At 41.0% G+C, this 27,897-nt stretch overlaps 3 protein-coding genes across 4 annotated transcripts; 2 read left to right on the forward strand and 1 right to left on the reverse strand.

Annotated features, from left to right (window-relative positions):
- The first annotated feature begins 18 nt into the window (after positions 1 to 18).
- On the forward strand, positions 19 to 4,862 carry LOC135501389 (delta-aminolevulinic acid dehydratase-like). The gene is made up of 9 exons (XM_064793479.1): positions 19 to 138; positions 1,149 to 1,296; positions 1,616 to 1,751; positions 2,598 to 2,681; positions 2,897 to 3,041; positions 3,177 to 3,264; positions 3,509 to 3,595; positions 3,952 to 4,081; positions 4,339 to 4,862. The coding sequence occupies exons 1-9, from the start codon at positions 23 to 25 to the stop codon at positions 4,401 to 4,403; spliced, it is 999 nt and encodes a 332-aa protein (XP_064649549.1). The 5' UTR covers positions 19 to 22; the 3' UTR covers positions 4,404 to 4,862.
- Positions 4,863 to 5,900: 1,038 nt separating this feature from the next.
- Positions 5,901 to 17,603, forward strand: LOC135501176 (medium-chain specific acyl-CoA dehydrogenase, mitochondrial-like). The gene is made up of 15 exons (XM_064793073.1): positions 5,901 to 6,215; positions 7,251 to 7,341; positions 7,767 to 7,864; positions 8,159 to 8,228; positions 8,508 to 8,608; positions 8,877 to 8,957; positions 9,443 to 9,748; positions 10,215 to 10,283; positions 10,951 to 11,046; positions 11,472 to 11,648; positions 12,288 to 12,359; positions 12,803 to 14,636; positions 16,788 to 16,805; positions 16,996 to 17,095; positions 17,410 to 17,603. The coding sequence occupies exons 1-12, from the start codon at positions 6,189 to 6,191 to the stop codon at positions 12,881 to 12,883; spliced, it is 1,269 nt and encodes a 422-aa protein (XP_064649143.1). The 5' UTR covers positions 5,901 to 6,188; the 3' UTR covers positions 12,884 to 14,636; positions 16,788 to 16,805; positions 16,996 to 17,095; positions 17,410 to 17,603.
- A 535-nt stretch (positions 17,604 to 18,138) lies between these two features.
- LOC135501395 (universal stress protein Slr1101-like) lies at positions 18,139 to 27,737 on the reverse strand. 2 transcript variants are annotated; one of them, XM_064793503.1, is made up of 7 exons: positions 27,605 to 27,737; positions 25,678 to 25,835; positions 23,552 to 23,632; positions 23,056 to 23,156; positions 22,416 to 22,583; positions 22,046 to 22,085; positions 20,409 to 20,547 (listed from the first exon to the last, which is right to left on the reverse strand). In XM_064793503.1, the coding sequence occupies exons 2-6, from the start codon at positions 25,769 to 25,771 to the stop codon at positions 22,050 to 22,052; spliced, it is 480 nt and encodes a 159-aa protein (XP_064649573.1). In that variant the 5' UTR covers positions 25,772 to 25,835; positions 27,605 to 27,737; the 3' UTR covers positions 20,409 to 20,547; positions 22,046 to 22,049. The 2 variants fall into 2 exon arrangements, with proteins under 2 accessions (XP_064649572.1, XP_064649573.1); XM_064793502.1 differs by lacking the exon at positions 22,046 to 22,085 and having other exon boundaries at positions 18,139 to 20,547.
- Between the last annotated feature and the right edge of the window lie 160 nt (positions 27,738 to 27,897).

Genomic DNA, 27,897 nt, shown 5'->3' on the forward strand with positions numbered 1-27,897 from the left:
ACAAGTGCACATGACCTGCAAGATGTCGGGAGCACATGAATCTTTGCATAGCGGCTATTTTCACCCCGTTTTACGAAGCTGGCAATCGTTAAATACGACTATTACTCCCCAGAATCTCATATTTCCCGTATTTATAACGTAAGTTTCAAGTACCAACCGCATTTCTAAAATTGCATTCGTCAATCTCGAGAAAAGATGTGTTTTGTTCCCTCTCAAAAGTAGGTCTGCACTTTTAGGATTATGGAGTGCCATTGCGGTCAGAATTACACTGTCAGCATCTCTTTACTCATGCTCTTACTTTTGCAGCTTGCTACATATAGTTAACTACGCATCAGCTGGCCAAACTGTTGATAGCGGCAACAAACCAGCTGCAAAAAAAGACTTTGTGATAACGTACTAGTCAGGCACATCACATGTTCGTCTGTGGTTCGTTGACTCAGAATGTCAAACCTCCGACTATACTGTGCGCGATGTCAAGTTTGAATAACCTGTAAAATTAAATAACCATGTGCTCACTTTCACAGACACTAAATTTTTCCCAATTCAATAATTGTAAGTTTCGAGAACACTTGGGGAAAATGTTTGTGTACATTTTTAGATGTATCACAGAACTATATTTCTTTGCAGTTAGTTTTTTATTAATCCTTGCCTCAAAACCAAATGGGATATTACCAGCTGTAGCATTCTCAGATTGCAGGTCTTAGGTTTGTTGGAACAATGAACATCAACTGAAGGCCGACCTTGACCCGTGTGGTGTTGTACAAACCCTGCATATTTAAAAGCATTATAAAATAAAATGCTATGTCCCCAATCCAAAAGCATGAGGTGATATTTAAATCGCATGTCTGGGTAAAAAAAATCGATTGGGTTATTACATTAATGAGCTACGTTTTATAACTGTAAAACCTCTCTAGTAAGGACACCCTCTGGAATGACAAGTACTTCCCTTAAAACTAAAGAGACAGTACAGTACAATAGAGGTAGCCTGATTAGAGAGGTCAATTTGAATGGAAACAGCTGATTTGGCACATAAACTAGTCTCCTTATAATATAGAGATGGTGTTTTCATGAGAGAGTTGTCTGCTAAGGGAGGTTCCATTGTCATCTGTCCAGTGGCTAACATTCATCATTGTCATTTGACTTTTCAGTGATAATGCAAACGCCATTGAAGAAATCACAAGTTTGCCGGGACAGGCTCGATATGGAGTCAACAGATTAGAGGAGTTTTTGGAACCTTTGGTTAAGAAGGGGTTAAAGTGTGTGCTATTGTTTGGTGTGCCACAGTCCCTTCCCAAGGTATGAAAGGCCTCTCACGCTCAGGTTCTAGCGAACTTCAGTACTGAACTATAATATAGTTACATATTGTAGGCCTGTCCTCCTCTCCCCATTGCTATCAAACAATGTCAACTTTGGCATTGCCATGGGACAGGTTGGATGGGGCAGGATGCAAATGTGTCTGCCTCTTTGGGGTAAAATCTTTGAAATTGACTGGGAGAAGCCATGAGATGAAATACATTTCAAATATTGACCATAAAAGGCCAATGTGTTTCTCGAACACATATCTTCCCCACTGGAAGTCCTGGCTATGCCGATGTAATTTGTGATTTCATTTCAGGATGGTACTGGTACCAATGCAGACTCCCCTGACACGCCTGTGATCAAAGCCATCAAATTCATCCGTCAGACTTTCCCTAGTCTTCTTGTTGCCTGTGATGTCTGCCTGTGTCCCTACACTGATCACGGGCATTGTGGTAGGTCAAACATTTCAAAATGCTTTGCTTGCCAACATGAAATAACCTGGAAGGGGAGAAACCATGTACATGTACACCATTAAAAAAATCAAAAAAGGTGCATTGTCTCTTTGGTGATAATATCATGTGGTGTCCTGTGGTTAAAGATAATTTTCAGACAATCCAAAATGCAAACTGCATCCTTCCTATAGATTATAAATGACAACTAAACTTTCGTGTATTGAATAATGTACTTTTAATACGACCCCTACATAATACAAATCTCTTATAGGTTTTATCAGTGATCAAAGAAATGTCAGGGATGTGAACTCTTAGAGGCCTGCCTAAGCTTCTTAAAGTGCATGGATAAGGAGAAAGTTTTTAAATAAGATTCTTCAAGCATGATTTGCTCACATTAGAGAAAAGTGCACCGCTCATTTGTCCTGTAGATAGCAAACAAATTCTAAAGTACGCGTTAATTGATTTAGAACATGTACTAGGAGTAACCAAGTGGTTAATTTACGGTAGAACCTCTCTATTAAGAACACCGTTGGGACTGACAAGTGCTGTCCTTAAGAAAGAGATGTCCTGATAAAAGAGGTCAAATTGAATGGAAACAATCAATTTGGGACCAAAACTAATGTCCTTAAGAGAGGGTATCCTTAATAGAGAGAGGTTCGACTGTACTTTTAGATTGAGTACATGTCATATTGTCCAAGTGTCCAGATCAACAGGTTATTTTAGTTAATTTACTATTGAACACACATTTTGGTTGTTTTTCTTGTGATGCGACCACTCTCCTTGGCACTATCCAGGGCTCCTCTTCTTTCCCCTTTGTCATAAAGACTTGTTTTTATTCTCATTAAGGCATTTTGCTCAAAGATGGTACAGTCGACAATGAGGCCAGCATCAAGAGGCTTGCAGAGATTGCCCTGGCGTATGCCAAAGCAGGCAAGTTCGACAAGAAATTCTGTCTCATCAGAAATGTATCTGTACATATAAGCAAATATATATGTACGCAACAGCAATGTTTATATTTATATATCTAGGGTGTATTTTCGAAGTTTTACCATTTTCAAGTTTCAAATTTCAAATTTTTACTGAGGGAAAAAGACCTTTAATAATTATGTCAAAAATGTTTCATTAAATGTTGTTTTTTGATTCAGGATGTCAAGTTATTGCTCCTTCGGACATGATGGACGGACGAATCGGAGCAATTAGAGATACACTAATGGCCGAGGGTCTCCGCAACAAAACAACCATAATGAGTTACAGTGCTAAATTCGCTTCCAAGTTCTATGGACCGTTTAGGTTTGTAAACAGTTTAACATGTGCATCATGGAAATAGAACTGAAAACATTTCAACCTGAGACAAAGACTTGAGCTCTCTTTTCACGTTATACAGTACGGAGCAAAAGACTTTCAGGAATTCGTCATCTTTTTCAGAGATGCAGCCAAGTCAGCGCCAAGTTTCGGCAATCGTCAATCGTATCAACATCCACCGGCATCGTCTGGTATTGCAATGAGAGCAGTGGTGCGTAGTTAATGTCTTTCATACTAGATGGCAGGGCACTGCATGAAGGATGTGATTCTCCCTCAATTTGTGGTTCATAGACAAAAGTGTCAAGAAGCAAATAAATTCTGATTTTGTGAGGTCACTGGTATGCAAAAGAGGTAATGTCACTTCAAAAACTATCGGGCATAGAAAGTCCAAAGTCACCCTGTATAAAGTTTCCATCTGATTTTGAAATCTAATTTGATTAGTCTTTATGATCCAGGAGCGGGATGTGCAAGAGGGAGCTGATATCTTGATGGTGAAGCCTGGCTTAGCTTATCTTGACATTGTTAGGCAAGCCAAGGACAAGGTAATGTGTGTTCATTTGACTTCACCGCTCTCACCTGCCCTTAAGTAATAGGGAACATCGATCCATTCTTCAAAGTGGCACAGGAGACTAGCAGCATTCCAATTCCAGGGTGTGTGTGGGTGTGTGTGGGGGGGGGGAGAGGGTAGTCTAAGTCGCCTGTGCATGCCTTAGAAATCTTGATTGAGTGCATAGGAAAGTGAGTAATGGAGAACATTATTCGTAATTGTATAAACTTGATGAGAAGTAGTAGTGGCTTTTCTTGTTCCTCATCATCAACATCAAGTCTCCCATCTCCCATCCCCTTTAGGGGATTACACCTGTACTTGGATAATCATTGAAATTGTATGTACTTTCAGTTTCCCAACTATCCAATGGCAATATATCAAGTATCGGGGGAGTATGCCATGTTGTACCACGGGAGTAAAGCTGGCGCGTTTGATCTGAAGGATATAGTGTTTGAAGTTCTGACGTCAATGAGACGAGCAGGTGAGAATAATCGTTACCAAATCGAACTGTTTTGATTGGAGGATGGGGTGAGAGGTTCAGAAATGCAGACTACTGAAAAATTTTAACTTTAAAAAGGGCGAATAGAGGCAGGATACAGGTAAATCAAGGTACAAGCATGGGCATATGCTCTTTTGACTGGATGCGGACCTGAGTAGGCTTTTCTTTCCATTGTTTTCAAGAGCTTTCATCATATCCTGATGGATCATAACTACATAATTGCATTCATTTGTTTACAGGAGCTGATCTTCTCATCACCTACTTCACCCCAATGCTGCTGGACTGGCTGATTCAGGACAGCTAAAGAAAAAGTCCAGAGTTTAAAAAAGACAGCTGCTGTTTATTTATGAAACGTTCAGATGTAAAACAGAAAAGCTATTTTGAAGTAGACAGTACCCTGGATTTGAATCGTACAATCATTTTGACCTACTGTGAGATGTGAAAGACCCCTATTGGCGACTTTGTGTAACTTTATTTTGCTTGCCTAGCTGCTGCCTATAGATACTGTCCCTTTAAGTTCATGCATATAACACGGTTGGGTGATAACTATATACACCTTTTACATATTGCACATTCTCTGTTACAATTCAACTGACGACTCCAGTTAATATATGCTCTATTATCTCACAGCTGCAACTACTCATTGATGTTTGATGATTATGTATGTTTGTATATCATTTGTATTCTGTATATGCATGCCTTGTGCAAAGTAAATGCTTATTGGGGATATCATTAGCTAATAAACAACATAATAAAAAACTTAGTCGAATTTTACTCACATTTTTTTCTAAATGAGTGCCTCTAGTTGTTTCACCTCCTCAAAGATTCTTGAATCATGCAACATCACAGGCATGTGAAAATATAAGAATCTTAGCAAATTACATGTAATTGAATGATGCACACAAGATACAAACAGACAGATTTACATTGTACTAGTGAATGTATATTTTCTCTAGGTTTAGTTGTGTGTCGGTGTATTATCATCTGATCGATCACTATTTTTAAATTGTTGCTCTTTTCACGCACCTGTGATGCTAGAGTAATGGAAGTCTGTGTTGGCAGAGAGAATATCCTTCAATCTGCTTGGCGAATGAAAGTCCTGGTTACAGTGTCTCACTGTCTGGTACTGTCGAACTTGGCAACCTCTGTTGTCCTTTGTCCAAGGACAACTGTATCATTAGTTGTCCCGACTGATTGTCTGGGATAATTGTCCCATCCATGCTGACTTGAGAGACTTGCCGACGGAGATTGTCCCATTCGGACTCGGGGACGAGTGTCTTAGATGATTGTCCCCATCGGACTAGAGGATTGTTCCAATGGCAATCGCCCGCCGCAATGCTCGTCTGTCTCATCTGTCATCATCACGGAGCCGGAGGGGACACCAACCGACAATAGGGGCATGTGGGGTAATTGTACGATTTTAGACACTGAAGTCATTTTGCTATGGATGATGACTGTGTAAAAAATCACTGAAACAAACTGTCAAGGGTGACAATCAAAACCCCTGGGACTGCCATGGTGTGGTAAAAATTCGTCTGCTGGAATCTACCAACACCAATCTCCCGGTCTTCGGTCCGTCTGTCGAATTTTACATGCACCCGCTGAAATTCTCTCAGAGTCAGTAGGTCAAGTGCGACTTCTCACCATTGGACGACGCTTGGAGAATGGACATTGAGAATGGACCAACCAATCTCCCGGGCGCCGGGCCTAATGTCCAATTTACACGCACCCGCTGAAATTCTCTCAGAGTCAGTGGGTCGAGTGTGACTTGGCAACGATGATCACCATTGACGACGCTTGGAGAATGTGAACCAACACGTGCTTTTTGACATTTTCATGGACTGTGTTTTCATTTTATAATATATTCTTTGATGTTGTTATCGTTATCTATGTCTCGTTGGTTTGACATTGCGTTCATCTAATCAAATATATAAATGCATACAAATTAGCTTCTGCCTATGATGCAAGGGAATATAGGCCTAACACATGGCGCTTGGTCTTTGACCTTTGACCTTGCAGTTATTCAACATTGTTCTGTACATTTTGTACACAACCTGTACATTTGTGTACATGAATTCACCACAACAAGATGAAAATGGCATCTCTTTTCAGTCTGGTAGTATTTCGTGTCCTAATTTCCCGTAATTTTAACTACATTCTGGTAGATTTAGGGTTGATAATAAGATTCGGCCATACGTGACATATCACAAGGATTCGATTGGTGTAGTTTGATACTGATTATGTTGTTTTGATGTGAACTTTTTTTGGGTTGAAAGGAGCCTAAAAAATTTTTGCAAAACAAATCTAAAATCTGTCAAAATGTCAACAATCAAGTGTCCAACCAAATATGGCCACTGAATCAATCAAGTGCCGGAAACATTGTCGAAGGGGTTAGGTTTAGGGTCACAGAGGTCTCTGACTGTGGATTCCTTATCATACGGTTCAGGGCATATGAAATTAATACCCCCCCCCCCCAATCGAATAACTTACATTTATGTAATTACAAACACACCCAAGTGACAGTGACAACACATGCACTGTACAACCTCTCTATTGCAGCCACCCGGATCCGGGACTGGGCGCAGGTGTCCGCATCATAGAGGTGTCCTTAATAGTTAGGTTATGCCATTATTGTCCAATACATGACTTTAGATTACAACAGCGCTATGCATTGTGAGGTCAAAATGTCATGCATGCACCGTCCGTTGGTTGGCAAAACATCTTGTTGGCTGTTGCAAACCATTTCCGGTAGCTTTGGGATCTCAGTCCCAATCCCATTTTGGCAGGATGGTACTTGCGTGAAAATTTTATGGAGTAAAGAATTCGGACAGCTCTATCATTAATCAATGCGCAAGATCAAGTGAATTTTGGACTATATATCCAAAGTGAATCTATATATGTAAGTTTAAAAACTGCATTCTTCCAACAAGCCACACAGCACATGCTTAGAGATACACTTCTTAGAGATTGTATCATGAAACTCATATATGCGAATTCATGTGTATGAACATGGGGGTCGTGATTATTTACATGTTAAAATATCATTTTATGCACACTCGAAATTAATTCATAATAATTACCATATGACAATTTGACATTTCTAGTGGGGGTAATAATGATATTTTAATTTGTGTTTGCATGCTTCATACAGGTAGGCCGCCATGCTGTTCGTGCTGGGCGACGATGTCTCTCAACAGCAGCTGATGTGGAAGCAGCTGCAGTATCTGGTGGATTTAGTTTTGGTGAGTCTTTGACTTGAGGTTTTTTTTAAGGAATGATCTCTGGTGGAAAATAATTGTGATATGGTTGATATTGGAGATATGTAGAAACAATGAATAGGGGCATGAGCAGATGTTCATTTTCATACGAAAGTGGCGTCGAGCAGGAACTTGACTTCTCCAGATCACAGTGTTCTGTGATTTGTCTCTCTGGCCATACATCATCTCTTAGTGTCCCAAATTTCCAAGCCCAATATGCTCAGTCAAGACAACTTTAAATGCCCAGTTATAGGAAAATATATAGCCTAGTCCATTTGACAACTTTGAATGCCCAATTGTAGCGGAATATCATGCCTAGTCCATTTGACAAAATACCCAAAATGGATGATCTATTGCCTTCAAAAGATTCTTATTGCAATGATTTTGTTGTTATTTGTGTTGATTTGCAGAACTGACTGACGAACAGAGAGAGTTCCAGACACTTGCCAGGAAGTTTGCTCGTGAGGAAATCATTCCTATCGCGGCTCATCATGACAAAACAGGAGAGGTAGGTTCAGACTACGATTGCTAATGCATGAAATAATACTGGCTGGCCTACCAATTACTTGCAGTTGAACCTCTCTTAGCGGATACCTCCCTACTCTCTAATAAGGACCTCCTGTATTAATGACACTAGCTTTGGTTCCTAATCGGTTGCTCCTATTCTATTTGCCCTGTCTAATCAGGACACCTCTCTTTCAAGGACAATACAATACCTACATTGTATCAGTCCCGAGGGTGTTCTTGGAGAAATTCTGCTTCATACATTTTCTGTTTTGCTAAAACCATATCTCTCTTGCAGTACCCTACGGAAATTATTAAGAAATCCTGGGAACTTGGTCTGATGAATGGACATATTCCAAAAGAGCAGGGTAAGCATAATGTCCTCACTTAAAAAAATACAGATTTGTTGTCAAGTTGACCCCAATTTGCTCAGCTGTTACCTTTAGTTTTTAGTATTTTAATAATTTTAATATACCTGATATAGCCTAAACTATTTCTGTTGTTTTTGTATAAAAGTGTACAGGAATTTTATATTAGAACAATAGTAAAATTTACGTGATATGAAGTTACGCCACACTTATTTCCTGAAAATGATCTAATGAATTTTGGTCATTTTGTTCAGGCATGTCAGGGGAATTTTGTTTCAGGTGGGCTTGGACTTGGTATTTTCGACACCTGTATGATTGCAGAGGAGCTTGCTTATGGATGCACTGGTATCGCCACGGCAATCGAGGCGAATTCACTGGGGGTAAGTCGCAGGCAAGGTTAATTTCTATTTTGTAAGGAAATCACATCTGCCTGCAATCAACCAATGAGCTAGCTGGCACCCAATAAGTGCTGCCACGGAAAAAAGAGAAGAACGTGAGATGAAGTCCAACAAGTTCATCTTTCACCTTTGTCTCATTTGTGCTCTCATGTGTGGATGATCCCGAATCTGTGACCACGCGGATACATCAGTCATACAGTGCTAACAATAACATTCTTCTTAAAATTAAGTATCTTTTGTCCATTTTCAGCAAATGCCAGTCATCCTATCCGGAAACGAGGCTCAGAAAAATAAATATTTGGGGCGAATGATTGAGGAGCCACTCATGTGTGTAAGTTATGGCCTAATCCCAAAAATTGTAAACTGGAAAGTACATCCAAACATTTTATTTTCACGATATTTGTAATGAATTGTCAAATTCCTCCTTGAAAATCTTGAAAGTCCACCAGGTTTGCATCAGCCATTAAACGGTAGTACTGTACAATGCAAGTCTGCTGAAAGTTGAAAACAAGCCAATTTGTGAACTTGTCATAGTTAACACTAACTATGAGTGTTACTGCATATTTTTTTCACTTCACGTATATATGCCTTGTGCAGTTTGGGTTGAAATATTGTATCTTCGAATGCCTAGCGGATTTGTTGACCCTAATTTGCCAAGCTGTTTCCTTTTGATGATTAAAAGTAACTTTTGGAGTTAGAGGCCGGAAATATTGGAGTTTTTGATATAGCCTAAACTGTTTCTGCTTCGCAAGTGTAATGGAATAATGAGAGCATTAGTCATGATCCAGTTTCCCTATGTTTTCTTCCATTCTTCAGGCGTACTGTGTGACGGAGCCTGGAGCTGGCTCAGATGTTGCAAATATTCAAACCAAAGCCGTGAAGAAGGGGAACGAATGGGTCTTGAATGGATCAAAGATGTGGATAACGAACGGAGGTTATGCTAATTGGTACTTCGTACTGGCAAGGACAGACCCCGGTCAGTCTGCCGGAAAAGCCATGACAGGTTTTATTGTAGATGGTGACAGTCCTGGTTTGACCCGCGGAAAGAAGGAATGGAACATGGGCCAACGGGCGTCAGACACTCGAGCGATTAATTTTGAGGACGTGGTTGTACCACAGGAGGTAAGATAACTGTCAGGAATGTGGGGAGCCCCTTGTTCATGTCGCTTAGAATCGGCACGAGTTCAAAGTGGGGGACAAAAAGAAGTATAATACCAATGGTAGCCTTTATATAGTGGGACAGGCAAATGCTGTCCTTAATCTAATGAGGTGGTGTCCTGATTAATACAGAGATTGAATAATATAGAAAGAACTCTTTTATAACTAATATCACTGTCCTTGACAGAGAGCGTGTCCTGCTAGAAACACAGTTGTCTGCTAGGGGAGTTTCCACTTTACGCTCTTTAGCTCGAACATGGAGAGGACAATTTAGCCAGCTTGGCATTCTAACCTGTTACCCTTCTGGTTGTGAGTTCTGCACTAAAACCTGTACACCACTGTGCACTCTTAAAATGAGCTAAAGTGATAGTAGAAATGAAGTGAGCTCGGCAGAGAACATTTGAATAAAATTGATTACTTTTTCTTCCAGAATGTTCTTGGTTCAGAGGGCGTCGGTTTTAAAATTGCCATGGGAGCATTTGATAAAACAAGACCTTCGGTAAGTTTAACATATCAAACCATCTGGTCTAAGCCAAGCTTAGTAACTTCTTTTATCCCTGTCTCAATAAGTGATAGTCAACACTCTTTTGAGGCCGTGTAGTGGACAATAATTCCTTGTTACATGTATGGCGTAGACAGGTGGTCCGACCATCCTCACCCTAGGACTCTGCTGGCATGTTATGCATGGGGTACTGGTGTGTTCTGACCAAGAACCACCTCCCATCTGGCATGTGTGCAATGTGTATCAAGAAATGTAGTTTAAAGGGTTCTTATCTCAGTCTTCTGGTTGCGATTTGCCCTTTTGTTCGATTTGGAATGAAATCTTTATCCGACAGAATTTCTCACTGTGGTGTGTGCGTGAATGATTAATGACTGTGTGGTTATGCTATTTCATTACCCCAGGCCCAGTGTCATGTTCAGCTAATGTCACTATCATATCAGGCCTATTTATTGAAAGAACAGAAAGTAGGCGGGACATTTCCACTGCCTTTGTAAATGTACTGCCGGAGCATTTCCCTGTTTGAGTGATACCTTGTGCAAAAGTGCAACAGAATAGCAAAACTTGGCCACTTTCACATGGAGGGTTTGCCATCAACAATAACAGGACGGCGTTGGGTCATATTTCACCTCATTTCTGCCTTCTCCAAACTAGTTGTTCTATTCAGGTAGCATCAGGAGCTGTTGGGCTGGCCCAGAGAGCGTTAGATGAGGCGACGAAATATGCAATGGAGAGAAAAACCATGGGAAAGCTTATCTGTGAGGTAAAGAATTTGTACTTTTTTGGCAAATTTCAAAGGCGGAGAGCTCATTCTTAACATTAGGCTAGAGTTTTTGCAATGAGATTTTCTATTATTCAGTCGCCAAGTTTTAACCTTCTTAACATAGATGGCAATCGTCAAATTGATAACAAGACTTCCAGGGCTATACGCAACTAATATACAGCGAGTACTCCCCAATGGGTGACTCTTAATTACAGCAATCTGCCAGCAAGCTAAAGGATAAACTGACAACGCTTATGGCAGATTTGCTTAAAATCTAATCAAACTGATAGAAGATATGCACTGAGAGTCTTAATATTATATGACTATTCAGCGACCTGCCTGGGAGATTAAAAAGGGTAGGAAGAACTACTATAATTTTTTTCTGATTTTTCAAACAGAAAGTCATTTTCTTCCTTCTTCTTTAGCACCAAGCTGTAGCCTTCATGCTGGCAGAGATGGCCATAGGCATTGAGACGTCCCGGCTTGTGATGCAGCGCTCTGCCTGGGAGATTGACCAGGGCCGGAGGAACACATATTATGCCAGTATCGCCAAAGCCCTTGCTGCTGATGTCGCAAACAAATGCGCAACTGATGCTGTCCAGGTATGTCCCTTTCTTAGTCCGGGTTTTCTACCTGATTTATGCTGAATGTACGGTGGTACCTCGATATGAATAACTTTTGCCAGTGTGAAAGGTAGGAAGGGCCTATAGAAACCCTCTATCGTATTCTAGGGCAAGGTAGGGTGGGACACCCTGACAGTTAGCCTTGTGGAGAATTCTGCGTTAGCTCTTGCTGATGTTGTCCAGTTCTTCTTGATTGTCTGTAATGCTTATCGAAGTGATGCATATCACTGGGGTTTCTGGGCCAGTTTCTCAGCCGTTCCCTAATCATATCATTCATGTGAATTTTCAAGACGATTCCAAAGGAGACTTATCAGTTTTGTGGTGTTCGGAGTTGTGGTCTCAGTGTGGTGGACATGTTAAATCCTGCCCTCAGTTGATATCCATAGGCCAGACATCTTTTAAGGGATCATCATTTCTTTCAAGCAAGAAGTGACCTGGAATTCCTTATAAACACTGTTTACATTTAATGTTATTTCTGTACATTCTACAATAGGTCAGTTAAGAATCTGTTCCTACACACATGTGCAGTTTTGAAAAGTACAATTTAAAAATCCTGTACGATGTCCTGTTGACATTTCAATTCAATATGTTCACACCTTCCATTATTTTCTTCTTTAGATCTTCGGTGGCAATGGCTTCAACTCTGAATACCCAGCAGAGAAGCTGATGAGAGATGCAAAAATCTATCAGGTGAGTGCCTTGCGATGTCTAGGTTTCTGGCTGGAATTTTGTCTTGAAGAAGTGAAAATCTGATGCTTGCAGGCAAGAACATTTCAGACAGTCTTTTGGAAAAGGCATGCTTGTTGTAATCTTGCCAGGTTCATGGAAGGGTATGGCCATCCTCTTTGCATGCCAAGTTTGAGAGGCTCTGTAATAAGACATTATTCGAGTTGGCCTATGTCAGTAATGCAATTGTTGTAAAAATTGCTCTGGCTGTTGGCCTCGAACTTGCCTATATAATGAGGTTGAACTGTGGATGTAAACTCCTACATTGAACCAAGTCTCAGCAAGGTTATCATTTCATTTCATTTCATTTCATTACTTTTATTGAAATTTTTCTATGTCAGTGGATGGTACACGCTCAGAGTTACTCCAGATCTAGCTTGACTCTTTTTCTATTTCTCTCTCTTCAGATTTACGAAGGCACCGCTCAAATCCAACGGATGATAATTTCTCGGGAATTGTTAACAAAAGCTAAGCAGATGGGACTCTAATAAGATTTGATAGAAAAATTTGTAAGGAAACAAATAAAGATGTCGTACGGCATATTATCATCATTAAAAATAGCCGCCAAAAATAGATAATTCAACATGCGCTACCTGCATTGTTGTTGTTGTTGTTGTTGTCCGTGGGTTGTTCCGCAAGGGCCACATATATGTCAAAATTCCAGACCATGACGGGTGGCAAACAAGCCATTCAAATGACTGCAACCTGCAACCTTAATTGCATGCGACGAAATTGCTTGTTTGCATGCCTGCGAAAGGAATTGGATGATATGACCTACATGTGATCAAAATTGAACCTGCTGATCAGAGATTTCTAGCACTAAGGGGCAGTTACATTTTCTTCGTTTTTTCAAACCAGTCTATCGTGGCCTGATGTGCATGTAAATTATTGCTTTATGGCTGGTTGCAATAAATAGAAAACAAGTTCAAAAGTTGCTGTACGAGTTTTCTTTTAAGAGTCTGTTTTTAGTGGCAGCAAGTGTGCTGCTTTTCATTGCTGTAGAGTGTAGTCACGGCGAAGAAGGTAGGACTTTTTTAGGTTGTTTCCATTCAATTTGACCTCTCTACTTGTAGAACACCTCTCTATTTAAGACATCACTTATCAGTCCCGTGGGTCTTGGGTCTTGGGTCTTTGTTTTGTATACACCCCCTCCCCCCCCCCCGTGATGTCCTTGATAGAGAGGTTCAACTGTACCCTGAAAGTTCCAAGCGGATTTCAGATCGCTAATGGATTTTTTGGGCCCATTTATGTTTGGCTCAAATATCGCAATAGTTCATGAAGATTGCCATTTTTATCGTTTGACATCATACGATGGTCTGTTGTGAAATGTCACCTTCTGTCAAGGCGAGGGGTTGTCGTTGACACAGTGCTGTTGATGTCATTTTTTGGCAACATGGCCGACTTTTTTTGGCACTGAGAAGGATGCTTGCCCCTCGATTCATCGATTTTAATGTCTGTATTTCATGTGGCAATAATTTGGGACAGAAATTGAGTCCGTTATGATTTATCTTGTTGGTGTCTTTTAACATGCTGAAGGTTCTCTCTATCAAATTTCCACTGTCAACATTGATGATAATGATTGTGTTTTTTTACAATTTGCACTATCAACATTCATGACAATTTTGTTCTACATTCCAACTTTTGCAGGTGACTTCTAAAATGCTTTCCCCACAGGAATTCTGGGCAGAGGTCCAGATGTTCGGTTTTTTTCATCTCTATTCACAACTGAGTTGGGCCTGGGATTATGAAGGGCAGAAACTTTGGCCTGATAAATAGGGTTCTTAACCCTTAAAGGGGTACGGGTTAAGAATTATTGTTGGTCCAGGAAAATAGAAATGCAATCATACACAATGCTCTGGTGCAGTTTTTGTGCATATAAATTTGCTGAAACTCGATGTTTAAATATTTGTATAACTGTCTACCAATTGCCATTGTTGAAATTTCATATTCAGTACATATTTACACAGTTTCAAAATTTCATTACAAATTTCAATATTTGATGACAAGCGTAGGCCTTAAAAGAACTTCTGTGTTAGTGCAAAAATTAAAACACTGAGGACAGTCCACCTGGCCTGGCTATCAAATCTCACCTGGGACATTTGACCCCTTTACCGTATGGTCTGTTGTGTTTGGTCTATAAGACCATGTTATTTCACGCTCTTGATATCACAACCAACCGGGACATCACCAGATAAACCATGAAGCTTGCCCTGTGTCTAGTATTTGCTGTTTACTTCTGTGGTAGGTACAATCGTTACCATTACGTTTACACTACAGCCTCTTGAAGATAAAACCATTTGTACAGCTCTAAAAACGCCTTTTGAAGCGGTACAATGATTAAGATTTTGTCTTATATTCCTCAGATAAGCAAATCAGTTGTGTGATCATCCAGTCACGAAATCTTGGGGGAAACCTGAATTGTTCGAATTTGGTTCTAAGCGGCCTGTAAACTTAATGATGGCGGCTGCAATGATTTCTCCGCCCAAGTGTTGTTACGATATTTGACCATAATCACGCCAACACTGACAGAGTTCAGTTGGCTTCTGATTCAGTTTAGACCGGGGTGGGACATTTCCCGATTTTTGGAGGATCTCTGTTCTTAAAAGCAGTTGATTTGACAGGAGAAATGGAAAGATCAATGGCTCAGCTCTTCCTGAGTTGTATACAAAACCAAGACCTAAGACATAAGACCTAAGACCTAAGATCCCCCGAAGTACAAAACTAAGACCCAGGTACAAAACTAAGATCCCCCGAGGTACAAAACTAAGACCCGGGGAGGCCAATTCCAAACTAAAATTTTGAAGAAAAATATCAGAGTCTTAGTTTTGTACATCAGGGGATCTTAGTTTTGTACGTACAAAACTAAGATCCCCCGAGGTACAAAACTAAGACCCAATTCCAAACTAAAATTTTGAAGAAAAATATCAGAGTCTTAGTTTTGTACATCAGGGGATCTTAGTTTTGTACATACAAAACTAAGACCCCTCGAGGTACAAGACTAAGACCCATGATTTCTTTCCAAATTCTGCCCCTCTTTCGAATTCATTTTGATGTAGTAATAATTTCCCATTTTACAAGTCATAAATGAAATAGCTTAGTAGTGTGTTGAGGTAAGAAGGGAGTCTCTGTTGTGTATAATGTATTGTTATATGCAACATGTACATACGCATGGATGTTTGATACAACCCATGTTCATTTCGTTGTAAAAGCTGTGTTTGACGACTCTGTACACTTAAATGCCAAAGGAACATTTTCATTTTGCTTCTTGGTATATTTTCAGTTAAGTCTCCCACAAATATTTTGTACACAATTCTCAAAATATTCTGATCGATTTATGTAAATTCATTAAATAACGGCCTATATTGCAATAACGTTGTTTGACTCGGTTAGTATGTAATTGATGGATAAGAAAACGTTCATATTTTACTCGTTCCAACTCTTCCGATGACGGCGCTCCTCCGAATGACTCAAAGGAGTATTGCACCGGTTTCGCCACTTTTTGTGGAGCTGGATGGAGGCCGTATATGCTCGAGTATATGCTAGAGTGATGACCGGTCGTGCCTGCATAGTGCATATGGAGGTATTATTCAGATGGAGCAACTGCATGCATCTCAAAGGTGATATTACTACATCAAAATGAATTCGAAAGAGGGGCAGAATTTGGAAAGAAATCATGGGTCTTAGTTTTGTACCTCGAGGGGTCTTAGTTTTGTACGTACAAAACTAAGATCCCTGATGTACAAAACTAAGACTCTGATATTTTTCTTTAAAATTTTAGTTTGGAATTGGGTCTTAGTTTTGTACCTCGGGGATCTTAGTTTTGTACGTACAAAACTAAGATCCCCTGATGTACAAAACTAAGACTCTGATATTTTTCTTCAAAATTTTAGTTTGGAATTGGGTCTTAGTTTTGTACCTCGGGGGATCTTAGTTTTGTACGTACAAAACTAAGATCCCCTGATGTACAAAACTAAGACTCTGATATTTTTCTTCAAAATTTTAGTTTGGAATTGGGTCTTAGTTTTGTACCTCGGGGATCTTAGTTTTGTACGTACAAAACGAAGATCCCCTGATGTACAAAACTAAGACTCTGATATTTTTCTTCAAAATTTTAGTTTGGAATTGGCTCCCCGGGTCTTAGTTTTGTACCTCGGGGATCTTAGTTTTGTACCTGGGTCTTAGTTTTGTACTTCGGGGGATCTTAGGTCTTAGGTCTTATGTCTTAGGTCTTGGTTTTGTATACACCCGCTCTTCCTGGACAAAATACTAACTCGCAAATCCTGACACAATTTTCTGCCCTGTCCAAATTTTCCTGGATCTTGGTGAAACATGGGTTTTTCGCCGCCTCCTGAAAACCCTCGATAATGTTCATGCCTTATTCTTGTCTTACAGTTTCTCAGGAGACACAAGGTAAAACTCGCTTGTTTACCAATTTTGGCTGACAAATACATCAATAAGTTTGCACTTTGATATCAGAGTATATACTCGTGTCTTATAGAAATTCTTGAGATACCAAACCTATTGCATTATGACCGTAAGGTCAAAGATGTCATCATTCAGATTGTGCCAGAAGTCCAAGGTTTTCCCCCTTTCTCCACAGCTGCCACCATTGAACGTTGCCCCGATGGTTTAGTTTTCATGCATTGCTTCGCTGTTCCTTGCCAGGTCTCGGAATGTGGTGTTGATGGTGCAGTCTGTCGGTAAGTTCAACTGGTGACTATATGTCTGAAGTACCGTCTCGGTAGGAAACTTGTTCCTTTGGTTTGACATTAACATAATACAATGCACATGGGTGTAGCTGGGAGGGGGGGTCAATAGGTCACAAACTGATCTTGTCGAATTTGGATCCCAAAGCTACTGGAAATGGCTTGAAAAAACGTGCTTTGCCAATCAGTCATGATGGGGTGTGTAGATCATATCATATAGATCATGTATAGGGTACACTATTTGAGCAATGAGAATGCCTGTCTGGTTTTACAATAAAATACACCTAAACCACTTTCTCAATTTCTAGCTCCAATTACTGTGGGGGCTGCAATGCAGAATGGTACAAGAATGGTGTCAGAGTTTGTAACCGGTAGGGGTTGGACAAGATAGCAACCTAGGGTTAATGAAGAGTCCCCTGTAGATAATTTTCAAAACAGGACACACTTCTCTGTAAACAGCAGGGCATCCTATACTGAATAAAAGTTGTAAAAGATCAATAGACTTTATCAAATTGTTTCAATTCTTTTATTGACAACTATCCTCCATCTAGTCGAGGCATGACCATGGAGTGAAACCTCCCTTAGCTGACACTCCTCTCCAATGCATTCGGTCCCAATTTGGTGATTTCCGTTGATTATTACCTTGGATTAGGACACCTCTCGATTATGGACATCATTCATCAGTCTGTGGGGGTTTCTCTAACAGAGAGGTTCTACTGTACTGGAGGCTGAAGATGTCCAATTTGGTCAAGACAAATCTTTCGGTAGCAGTTTTATTTTTCTCTCAGTCACGTCGGCTGGGCGATTCTCTGGACGTATACTTGGAAAGCCTTCACGGCAATGCAAAGGTTTGCACAGATTTTGAAAAAGCAAGGTATGTCGCATCCTGAATGTCATGGTCCCCTTAAATGTAACCAAGGTATATATATCTTAATAAGCTGCAAAAACCTTGGTGGTTAAGTCAGGTATGTCAATTGTGACTAGGACTGTATCATCACAGAAGGAAACTCCTTTTTCAATAACAATGAAGAATATAATTCTGGCAGAATTTTTTTAATCATGGAAGAAAACGAGACCTTACACTGGGTTGGATCAGTCATACACCTCACATGATGAAAATTAGACAGCACATGCATGTAATTCTACCCAAAAGCTAAGCAATATCTCGACAGTTATAGCAGTGTGCAACAGTTGCAAGTATACATGTTGTTTGTATCAATGGAGACAGAGGCCTCAGATAGTTCCTCATTTCCTGTGATAATTCATGTGTGAAAAGTAAGATTTAATGGCAGCTGGAGCAGAGATTCAGCAGCAAAGAGAACAAATACGTTATGGCACATACAATTGTAATAATTGTTTAAAAATATATATTCTGAAAAAAGGGCAGGAGTAGTAAGAGTAACTGTCTGTTTCTTCAAATGACTACCACCCTGACAATATCGGGCCATTTCACTCGATACATACTTACTCCCTCAAACATGCCTAAGGAGAAGTTGTGTTGTAGGCCCTGTTTGCAAGAGGATGAATGACTACATGCAGAATGATGTTAGAGGGTGCCAAAAATGTACCAAAGAAACTGTACATCCTAAAAAGTTTTTATCCAAATGTGTAAATTTTTGTCTGGCTCCAAGAATCGCCTTCTGCCAAAAGTCATTATAGTCATCATTGGGTGCACACCAGTAAGAATTGATTAAGACTAGTCGTTATTAATTCTTAACACTCTTAATAAAACAAAATGTATTAAGCAATTGATAATTCGGCGACATTTGGCGGCTCATAACCTTTTCCCAGACACTCCCGAGGTCCAAGAGACCTGATGTCATTCTTCAAAGCATGAAATTTTCGTTGTGGTTTGACAGTGATGATTTCAGAGTTTGGGGTCGTGACACTTTGGGCTCAATGCACCTTGAAGCAGATTTAATTGGCCACTAAAGCCACTCATTTTGACATTTAGACAGCCTTACACAAATATAGGCATCATGATTGGATCAAATTCAGATCTTTAAGCCAGTAGTTCAATTCAACAAAGGTTGTACATTTTTTAATGATTCCCTGGGTTAATCCTCAAAAAAGATTCTACTCTATAACATCAAGAACAGATAAGACTGTTGTCATTGTAGTTCTTATTAATTCTTGATAATATCTGTAATGTTTGCAACATTACACTACAAGCTACAGCACAGACATTTATATGAGAGCATAATGGTATACACCATTGCATTCATGCAATGCAACAACATGAGAAAGTACCTGGAGAGTCCTTTAGAATTTACAGTTTTCCTCAGATCAAAAAAGCATCCCTCACAAAAAGTGCTGGTCTAAACGGTAAATTCTGTCCCATAGATATTAGAAAGATAAAATATTAAACCCAACACTATATTCACAACATGTAGAGACTATAGAAAGCTGACTGCAATAAATACTTGATCAGTCATTAATACTAACTGCAAAGTATCTTGTCAGTCTGAACGCCAAACTTCATGATGATGTCATAGCGAGTCTTTTGCCTCACAGCGGCAAGGAAATATTTTCAATTTTCAGCACTGACAGGAGATGTGGGCTGCATGCCCCTGTGTGTTGTCATCAAAGACACAGTCAATGTGTATAAAATAAAGACAGAGGAAGAGACATCACGCGAAGGTTGGCGTGCCAACTGCTATAACATGTAATATCTGAGAAATGGTATTAGTATAGATTGCCCTTAACCCTTTCCCTATGGCAACGGTTTGAGATTGACACCCGCGATAAAAATTGCCAAATGACTCCAATCTGTGTCAGAAAGCTGCTACAGACTAACATGCTACAGACAAGATAAAATCGACCAGCCATCTGGTGAATTATCTTTACATGATTTTCCCATCGAACTTCAGATGTAATGATGAGAAGAAAAAAGGTCAAATATATGACATTTTTTCAAAAGATTTTTCTAGTGAGGCAGGGTAGAGCGTCACCCAGACACTGAGGAATGCGTGATCGAACCTCAGTTGGGACCAAAATGTTTATCCTATTTCAATTTTTAAAAGTTTTTTGTTGTTGGGTTTGAGAGGTCAAGATTTTTTCTTTATTCATTGGAAAATTCTTCTTGTGAAAAGGAGTGACATGATAGTGTAGCCAGGAGTGTGATGCATGAAGCTTGACCTAATTCCATTAATGACTTTTTGTCGAAAATGAAAAAAAACCCATCAAAATCCTGTGGTAGTGAAGGGGTTAACATCTACCCAATTAACCCACCAGCTGCCGAAATTTCTTGACTCGAAAATGACACCCAGAAGTTGTTAATGCGACTCTTCCATCGAGTCATGACTTTCATGGGAATGGTGGCGCCCTCTTTTTCCATCGTCTTCGTGCGAATGATGACGATGCTTCCCGTCATGGTGATGATGATGACCGAAACTAAAATGATGGTGATGCTTGTGCTTGGCTGGGGGACATATCAGTACTGGAACCTGGAAAATCAAAAGAATTGGCAATTCAAGCAATGTAGTTTTTGCAAATTAGAAAGCAGTCTGTCGCAAGAGGTTTATGAGATGCTACTCAGCTGGATCACCTGAAGAATGGATTCCCCAGATTGTCGTGAATCTGATCTTAATCTCGGGTATTCCAAGGCAGGTCTCGCAACTTAACCAGCAGCCTGTCCAGGACAGTGCTGCTTGATGGCTGCATCACAAGAAAAACAGCCTTAGGTGTGCACTGCTCATTGGTAAATTCACTGAAATGACCTACGTCCATCTGGTAACATGGACAATATGACATCATTAGCACTAAATTTTGAGATAAATTTACCAACGGGTAACTGTTTCCAAGAGTTTAAAGGAGTCAAACATGTAACCTCGGTTCTGATTTTAATTTGGCATTCCATTCCCTGAGAGTAATTTTACCACACATGTACCCATGCTGATATTTACCAAGCCACATTGAGAAACAGACCCTTTTTGCTTTAGAAATAATCGATCCCTACACTGACATGCGATTATAAGACCCAGATATACATATATCTGACTCGCTCTACCAAAACTAGGCGCTTGTCGCATCTGAACTCGACAGGTTGATACGGACTTGTTGTTCATTTCCCTATTGTAGACCTTTTGTGAAATCTATTAAGTTCATATCAACCTGTCAAGTTCAGATGCGACAAGCGCCTAGTTTTGGTAGAGCGGGTCACATATCAGGACGTTTTCTCATGAACTGATGGGCGATATCAAACAATGAACACAACAACCTTATAAGACAACAATCAACCAATTTGGTAACGGCGATTCGGACAAGGTTTGCAATAATATTTCCTTTTGAAACGAACGCATGTGGAAAGCACTGAGTAGGAAAAAGAAGGAAATCTGTCTAAAAACCGAGATTTCACATCCCTGCAAGCATGCTGGAGGGCAGGTTTCATCAACACCACATTGTACACATTCGCCCTGGAGAATCGATTACCCAGATTGCTGCGAATCAGGCAGGCCTTCCAGTTTGCCGAGCTGGCCTCTCCTGGGAAATAAGGTTCCTGGGCTCAGTTGTTCAAAACAACATTAGCTTTAACAGAGTCGTTAAGCCTTAACGTGAAAATTCTAACAGGTTTAACTGAAAGAGATAACGTCCTTGAGGATATTTAACGTAACCATGAGGGATAACGTGACTTTTGTGCCTTTGAACAACCGGGCCCTGGTGATTAGTTTATGCAAGCATGATCTGCATCAAATATAGGGAAATTGCACAGCTGGTTAGTCCTATGGAAAAAATGGTTTGATTTTGTGACACACCACAGAGTAACCAGCAGCACATTTTCCAATGAGCACATTTTGGTGTTTTTTTCTTGTGAGGCAGTTATGCTTTCAGGAGTCCAATAGCACTCTCCAGGACAGGCTGCTCGGTAAACTGGAAGGCCTGAAAAGATTCTCAGCAATCTGAAAAACTGATACTCCAGGGTGACATTGATACTGATATACTTGCATGCTTAATGTTTGACGGGTGGGCAGATCAGGACTGGAACCTTTAAATCAAAACAAATTTGAGGTAGGGGTCAATTTCGAATTCAGTAACACGGGGAGGGGCCACTCTTTTACCTCATCTTTCGGCTATCATGCCAAGGTCTTGAATCTACAATAGTGCCGAATATAACAAATATCTTTCAGTTTTTAAGTCCAAGTAAAGTCAACTTCCTCGCATCAAGTTATTTTTAGACAGCCCATTTGTATCAAAATCCTATCACATTTTGGTTCGCTGGCGATTGAGTATTATAGCTAGACAACGACACCACAATGAAGGACACTAAAGAGAATTCCATTTTCCTTCGAAGTCAACAACTAGTCTATTGTTTTACCTTCGCGTGGTGCAAGACATAATCAGACACACTCCCCAACACGGTACGTCGAATAGCACCGAGTCCTCGTGTCCCAGTTACGATCAGATCAGCGTTTTCCTCCTGGGCTATGTGGCAGATGGCCTCACCAGGTTTCGCATGGTAAACAAATCGGCTGCGGTTAGCTACCTGAAGACAAGAGGAAATACTTGTTGTTAGCACATTGTGTGAAATCAATGGAAATTTGGGTTTCCATGTCACAGCTAGGGTCAGCAGTATAATAGTAAGATAATAATGATATTGAGTTCTCTTATACATGTATAACACTTTTCCATGTTTCCCTGTTCAAAGTGCTTTTGGGATTCCACCCCGGTCTCCACTGATATCAACTGCGGTTGACTGGTTACCATTTAAATTCATACATTCCACCTGGTCCATCCTGACACCTTTCAGGGGAACTCTGATGAGCTGCTCAATCAGTGCTACAACTCCTTGAGCATTTCTGACCAGGCTGCAGTAACGCATATTGGAGAAAGAGACCTGTCTACAATCTCACACCAACTATGTGGTTCGAACCTGGGACCTTTTGACCGCTAGCCGGAGTCCGAGCCACTGAAGGCTATAGCGGCTTCAGAAGTCATGGGGGGGAGGGTTTACAAACCTTAGCGTCTGTTAACTTCTTCGTATAACTCTCCTCCAGTTGTCTCATGTCCTTCTCTTTCTTTGCTATCTCCTGTTCCCATTGTTCGGTAGGAATTTGTTCTGAAACAAAGATGACAAATGTAACTTTTTACTCCAAATAATTGGCCATTTTAGTAAATTGCTCGTGTTTCATTTTGATATGGGGCCATCCACTTGGTACGTAAGCACTGAAGGGGAGGGGGGGGGTTGGGTCTAGGAATATGGCGAAAATGCGTACACCTGCACATTGTCCAAAATGTGCGTACAGGGGGAGGGGGGTCTCAAAATCCCCAGTCAGATGCGTACATACTTTATGGATGGCCCCCATGCCCAAGGTATTTTACAATATAACGTCATCCATCGTACAGTGAAACAAATCGCAAAAACAAAATGGTGCAGAAATTTAGCTGATTACTGTACCAGTCCCCAACTCCTGGTAAGCTTGTGGGGAGAGAGAATCGTTAGTACATACTTACGGCCAAATGGCATTCTTGGGTATTCAGCACTATGGGTGAAGATGACCTCATTATCGGGTCGATGAATATTCTCAAAGTAATCTGGAAAGAGAGTTCGTTTTATTTAAGCTTTTGTTCATGAGATATTCTTCATACAGTGCACAAGAGTAGTCAAAATGTGTTTTTTCTGGTCAACACCGTCACCAAATCAGAGATGGGACAGCTTCCCAAACAATCGCGGCTAAAAAAGTCAATAGAAATCTTTCGCCTGTCTCACTCTCAGCCTTCCCAACGCTATGCACCAAACAGGAACTGAATCCTGGGTCATCAACCATCTCATAAATGATGGAGTAGTCAGCTATTGATTTCATCAGGATGTGTGCAGCCATCCGGCAGATTGCAATAAAGCGAGCGAGGTGTACTGAACTAGGATGTACTGACACTTGACAAGTCCAAACTCGAAACCAGGGTGAAAACAAAATCGATCGGCTAAGAGGCTGTGTGAGAGGAAGCCCAGAACAGCGTTATGACACCCACCAGACTTTCCTTCAGGAAGGGAAAGGGGGGACATGTTCCCCAAAAGATTCAAGGGTTGTTTTTTTCTTCAATCTTGGAGTCAGTAGAAGCTTCTTGACCCGATGCTATGCTCAAAAACCCATCAATCTTATCGTGATGTAATTGTCAACTTCAAAATGATATCTGATGATTACATTGCTGAGGGGCTTACGACGAATGTGAAGAAACAATTTCACACTTTTGGTGTTTTCATTCTGTCTTATTCTATGACTTGTCAGATACCATGACAACTACCTATGCATGACAAACAGGTACGTCTTCAGGTCATGTCCAATGGACATTGATCAATTTCCCTAATATCACTCTGTCAACATCATTAGTTTGCCGTTGAGCAATAAAAGCCATGACAACAGGAGTGAGTTTGTAGTGTTATTGGTTCAGAAGATTTATGGGGTATCTTACATGGCAATGGTAGGGAGTCAATGGACCAGATTTATTCATCATCACTGGCGTCGTAACCCTATTGGATTTTTGCCGGAAGTACATGTATGGAGTCCACTATAGTATAGGTTAACTGTGCACCTGTGTGGGATCTTATAATTGCCCTGGCAAAGACACTTGGGTAAAAGGGACCACCGCTTTCAGGCAGCACCTTGAGTTTTGTGACAAGCCAGGAATTCTAGTTCCTTGAGAGCCACGCGGGTTCATCCAGACCAGTAATACCATACTGGGTTCTCCCCAGAATCGAAACTGGATGCTAACCATCGTAGCCAACAGTGTTAACCACTCAGGGTATGAACACGATGGGTATCGATTAATCTTTGCAACATGATACGAACAAGGCTTGTAGTATAACTATAAGTGTTGAAAGGGTATTTTGGAGAGAAAAAAGAAATGTACGACTGTACACCTCTCAAAATCACATGGTCTTTCGATAGTGTCTGTAGTTTTGTCATTTCCTGTCCAGGTAAGCACGTATTTTTCCAAAGCAAACGGATATCGTTGCCCACCGAGATAAGGCTCCTCATGAAATATGTGTTGAGCTCGACAGCAGATAAGCACGACTTCATAAACAATGACTCGTAATGAGACATGTTTGATAAGCCTGGGCGAAGAGGGCTGATCAGTGGTGTCATGACAACCCCTGGAGAATCAGCTAATGAGACATATTTGATAAGCCTTGACGAAGAGGGCTGATCAGTGGTGTCATGACAACCCCTGGAGAATCAGCTACCCAGCTGAATGAGAACCTTATCTGAAAATCTTGTGCACATACAAGGCAGGCCTTCCAACATACCGACCAGCCTGCCCTAGATAGTGCCTGGTAGAGACTTGTGCAGATATTCCGCATTATTGAAAAACTCTCGATTCTCAAGACAGGCCAGCTTGGCAAGTTGGAAGGCCTGCCCGATTCTCGGCCAGCTGGGGAATAATTTCTTTAGGGTGGGTATTGGTAACGGGGGTTGCAGCTTAGCTGGCATCAGTAAAATTCTTGTCTCCGGAGAACTAGACCTTCCTGCACTGTTCGAAAAAAGGGTCAATGCCCATCCATCTTATTTCATAGCCTTACACCAGATGCACTCCCCTAAAACAAAAATATGGTTCTTTGAAAGGCATAGACGTATACTTACAACAAAAAGCTCTTTCAGCGTGTTCACTAGCATCGATGGCAAGAATGACTCTTCGAGTCTTGGGATTAATGGGTGTCACCTCCTCTGCGCTCATGATGCGGTCTTGTCGTCTCTTAGTTCTGAGATGACACTGGTTGTGTTCCAGAAACAGGAATGAACTGAAAAGACATGAAAAATGGCTCATAATATTTCATTCATGGCTGAACAAAATTGTGCATCCTGGGTGCCTTTATGAAGACTAGGATATAGAAGTCTTGTATGGTAGAACCTCTCCATTGAGGACACCCTCAGGACTGACAAGTGCTGTCATTAATAGAGAGGTGTCCTGATTAGGGAGGTTTTAAAAGTTGAATGGAAACAACTAATTTTGGACCAAACTTGCCCGAGGTAGAACCTGCCACAAAAAAGACAAAGTGACAAGACAAAACAAGTCCAGTGACTGACCTGAAACAACAACGACACAGGCGCCATCAGTAGAACAGACAAGACAAGTCATGGCTCAAGTGACTTGCCTGAGGTAGGTCCGATACCACCTCAGGGCCTACCACAACAGAGAGTGAGAGACAAAGGGACAATCAGTAGGACAGACAAGTCCAGTAAAGTGACTTGCCTGAGGTAGGGCCTACCAACACGGAGAGAAAGAGACATTCAGTGGATTAGACAAGTCCAGTTAAGTGACTTGCCTGAGGTAGGGCCCACCACAACAGAGAGTGAGAGACAAAGGAACAATCAGTGGGTCAGACAAGTCTAGTTAAGTGACTTGCCTGAGGTAGGGCCCACAACAACAGAGAGTGAGAGACAAAGGGACAATCAGTAGGACAGACAAGTCCAGTTAAGTGACTTGCCTGAGGTAGGGCCCACAACAACAGAGAGTGAGAGACAAAGGGACAATCAGTAGGACAGACAAGTCCAGTTAAGTGACTTGCCTGAGGTAGGGCCTACCACAACAGAGAGTGAGAGACAAAGGGACAATCAGTGGGTCAGACAAGTCCAGTTAAGTGATTTGCCTGAGGTAGGGCCTACCACAACAGAGAGAAAGAGACATTCAGTGGATTAGACAAGTCTAGTCAAGTGACTTGCCTGAGGTAGGGCCCACCACAACAGAGAGAGAAAGAGACATTCAGTGGGTTAAACCTACCGCAACAGAGACAAAGGACAATCAGTGGGTTAGACAAGTTCAGTCGTGACTCCTACCACAACAGAGAGAGAGAGGGACAATCAGTGGGCTGGACAAGTCCAGTTAAGTGACTTGCCCGAGGTAGGGCCTACCACAACAGAGACAAAGGCCAAAGGGATAATAAGTGGGACAGACAAGCCAAGTGACTTGCTTGTGGTAGGACCCATACCCATTAGGAGAGGCAATACTATTGCTATTGCTATTAGTATGACAGAGACCAAGGCACAATCAGTGGGACAGACACGCCAGGTGACTTGCTTGAGGTAGGACCCATACCCATTAGGAGAGGCAATACTATTGCTATTAGTATGACAGAGACAAAGGCACAATCAGTGGGACAGACAAGTCAAGTGACTTGCTTGAGGTAGGACCCATACCCATTAGGAGAGGCAATACTATTGCTATAAGTATGACAGAGACAAAGGCACAATCAGTCAGTGGGACAGACAAGGCCAGTCTTGAAAGTAACTTGCCGAAGCATACCACAATAGAGACAAAGGGACAATCAGTGGGACAGGAAACCCAAGCCATCCACCAACAGAGACAAAGGGACAATCAGGGAGGGGGACAGAGACAAAGGTACAATCAGATGATGTAATGCATGCATGCCAATTTGCCATGCCCACGTAATGCACACAAGCATCCCCGTGAAAACAACAAGCGCGCAAATATCGATTTTTTTCTGAATCTGCAGCGCTTTTTGCCAAAACTTCCATATCACATAGAAAGCATAGAGTCACTTAAATTCACCTGAATTGATGACTATGAAAAAATTGTCACAGATATCACGAAAACAGCTAACAGATCATGAAAAGATCGTAAGCGCCAGCGCAGCAATTAAGGTCACTTGAGATCGGATTCTGTCGGTTATCTTCGGGATTTAGTAGTTCAAAGTATCAAAAGAAGAGGGCGATAGTGGTGATACAGTAGGGGGCCATCTCAACAGCATTGGAAATGATAGTGAAGATAGTGATTCTTAAAGGGACAACTTGGGCATGAGATATGTTTTTTATACGGCAATTTCAGCACGACCATCTCAACTC

Source organism: Lineus longissimus, chromosome 17, assembly GCF_910592395.1.
Source record: "Lineus longissimus chromosome 17, tnLinLong1.2, whole genome shotgun sequence".
In the NCBI taxonomy this organism is placed as follows: Eukaryota; Metazoa; Nemertea; class Pilidiophora; order Heteronemertea; family Lineidae; genus Lineus; species Lineus longissimus.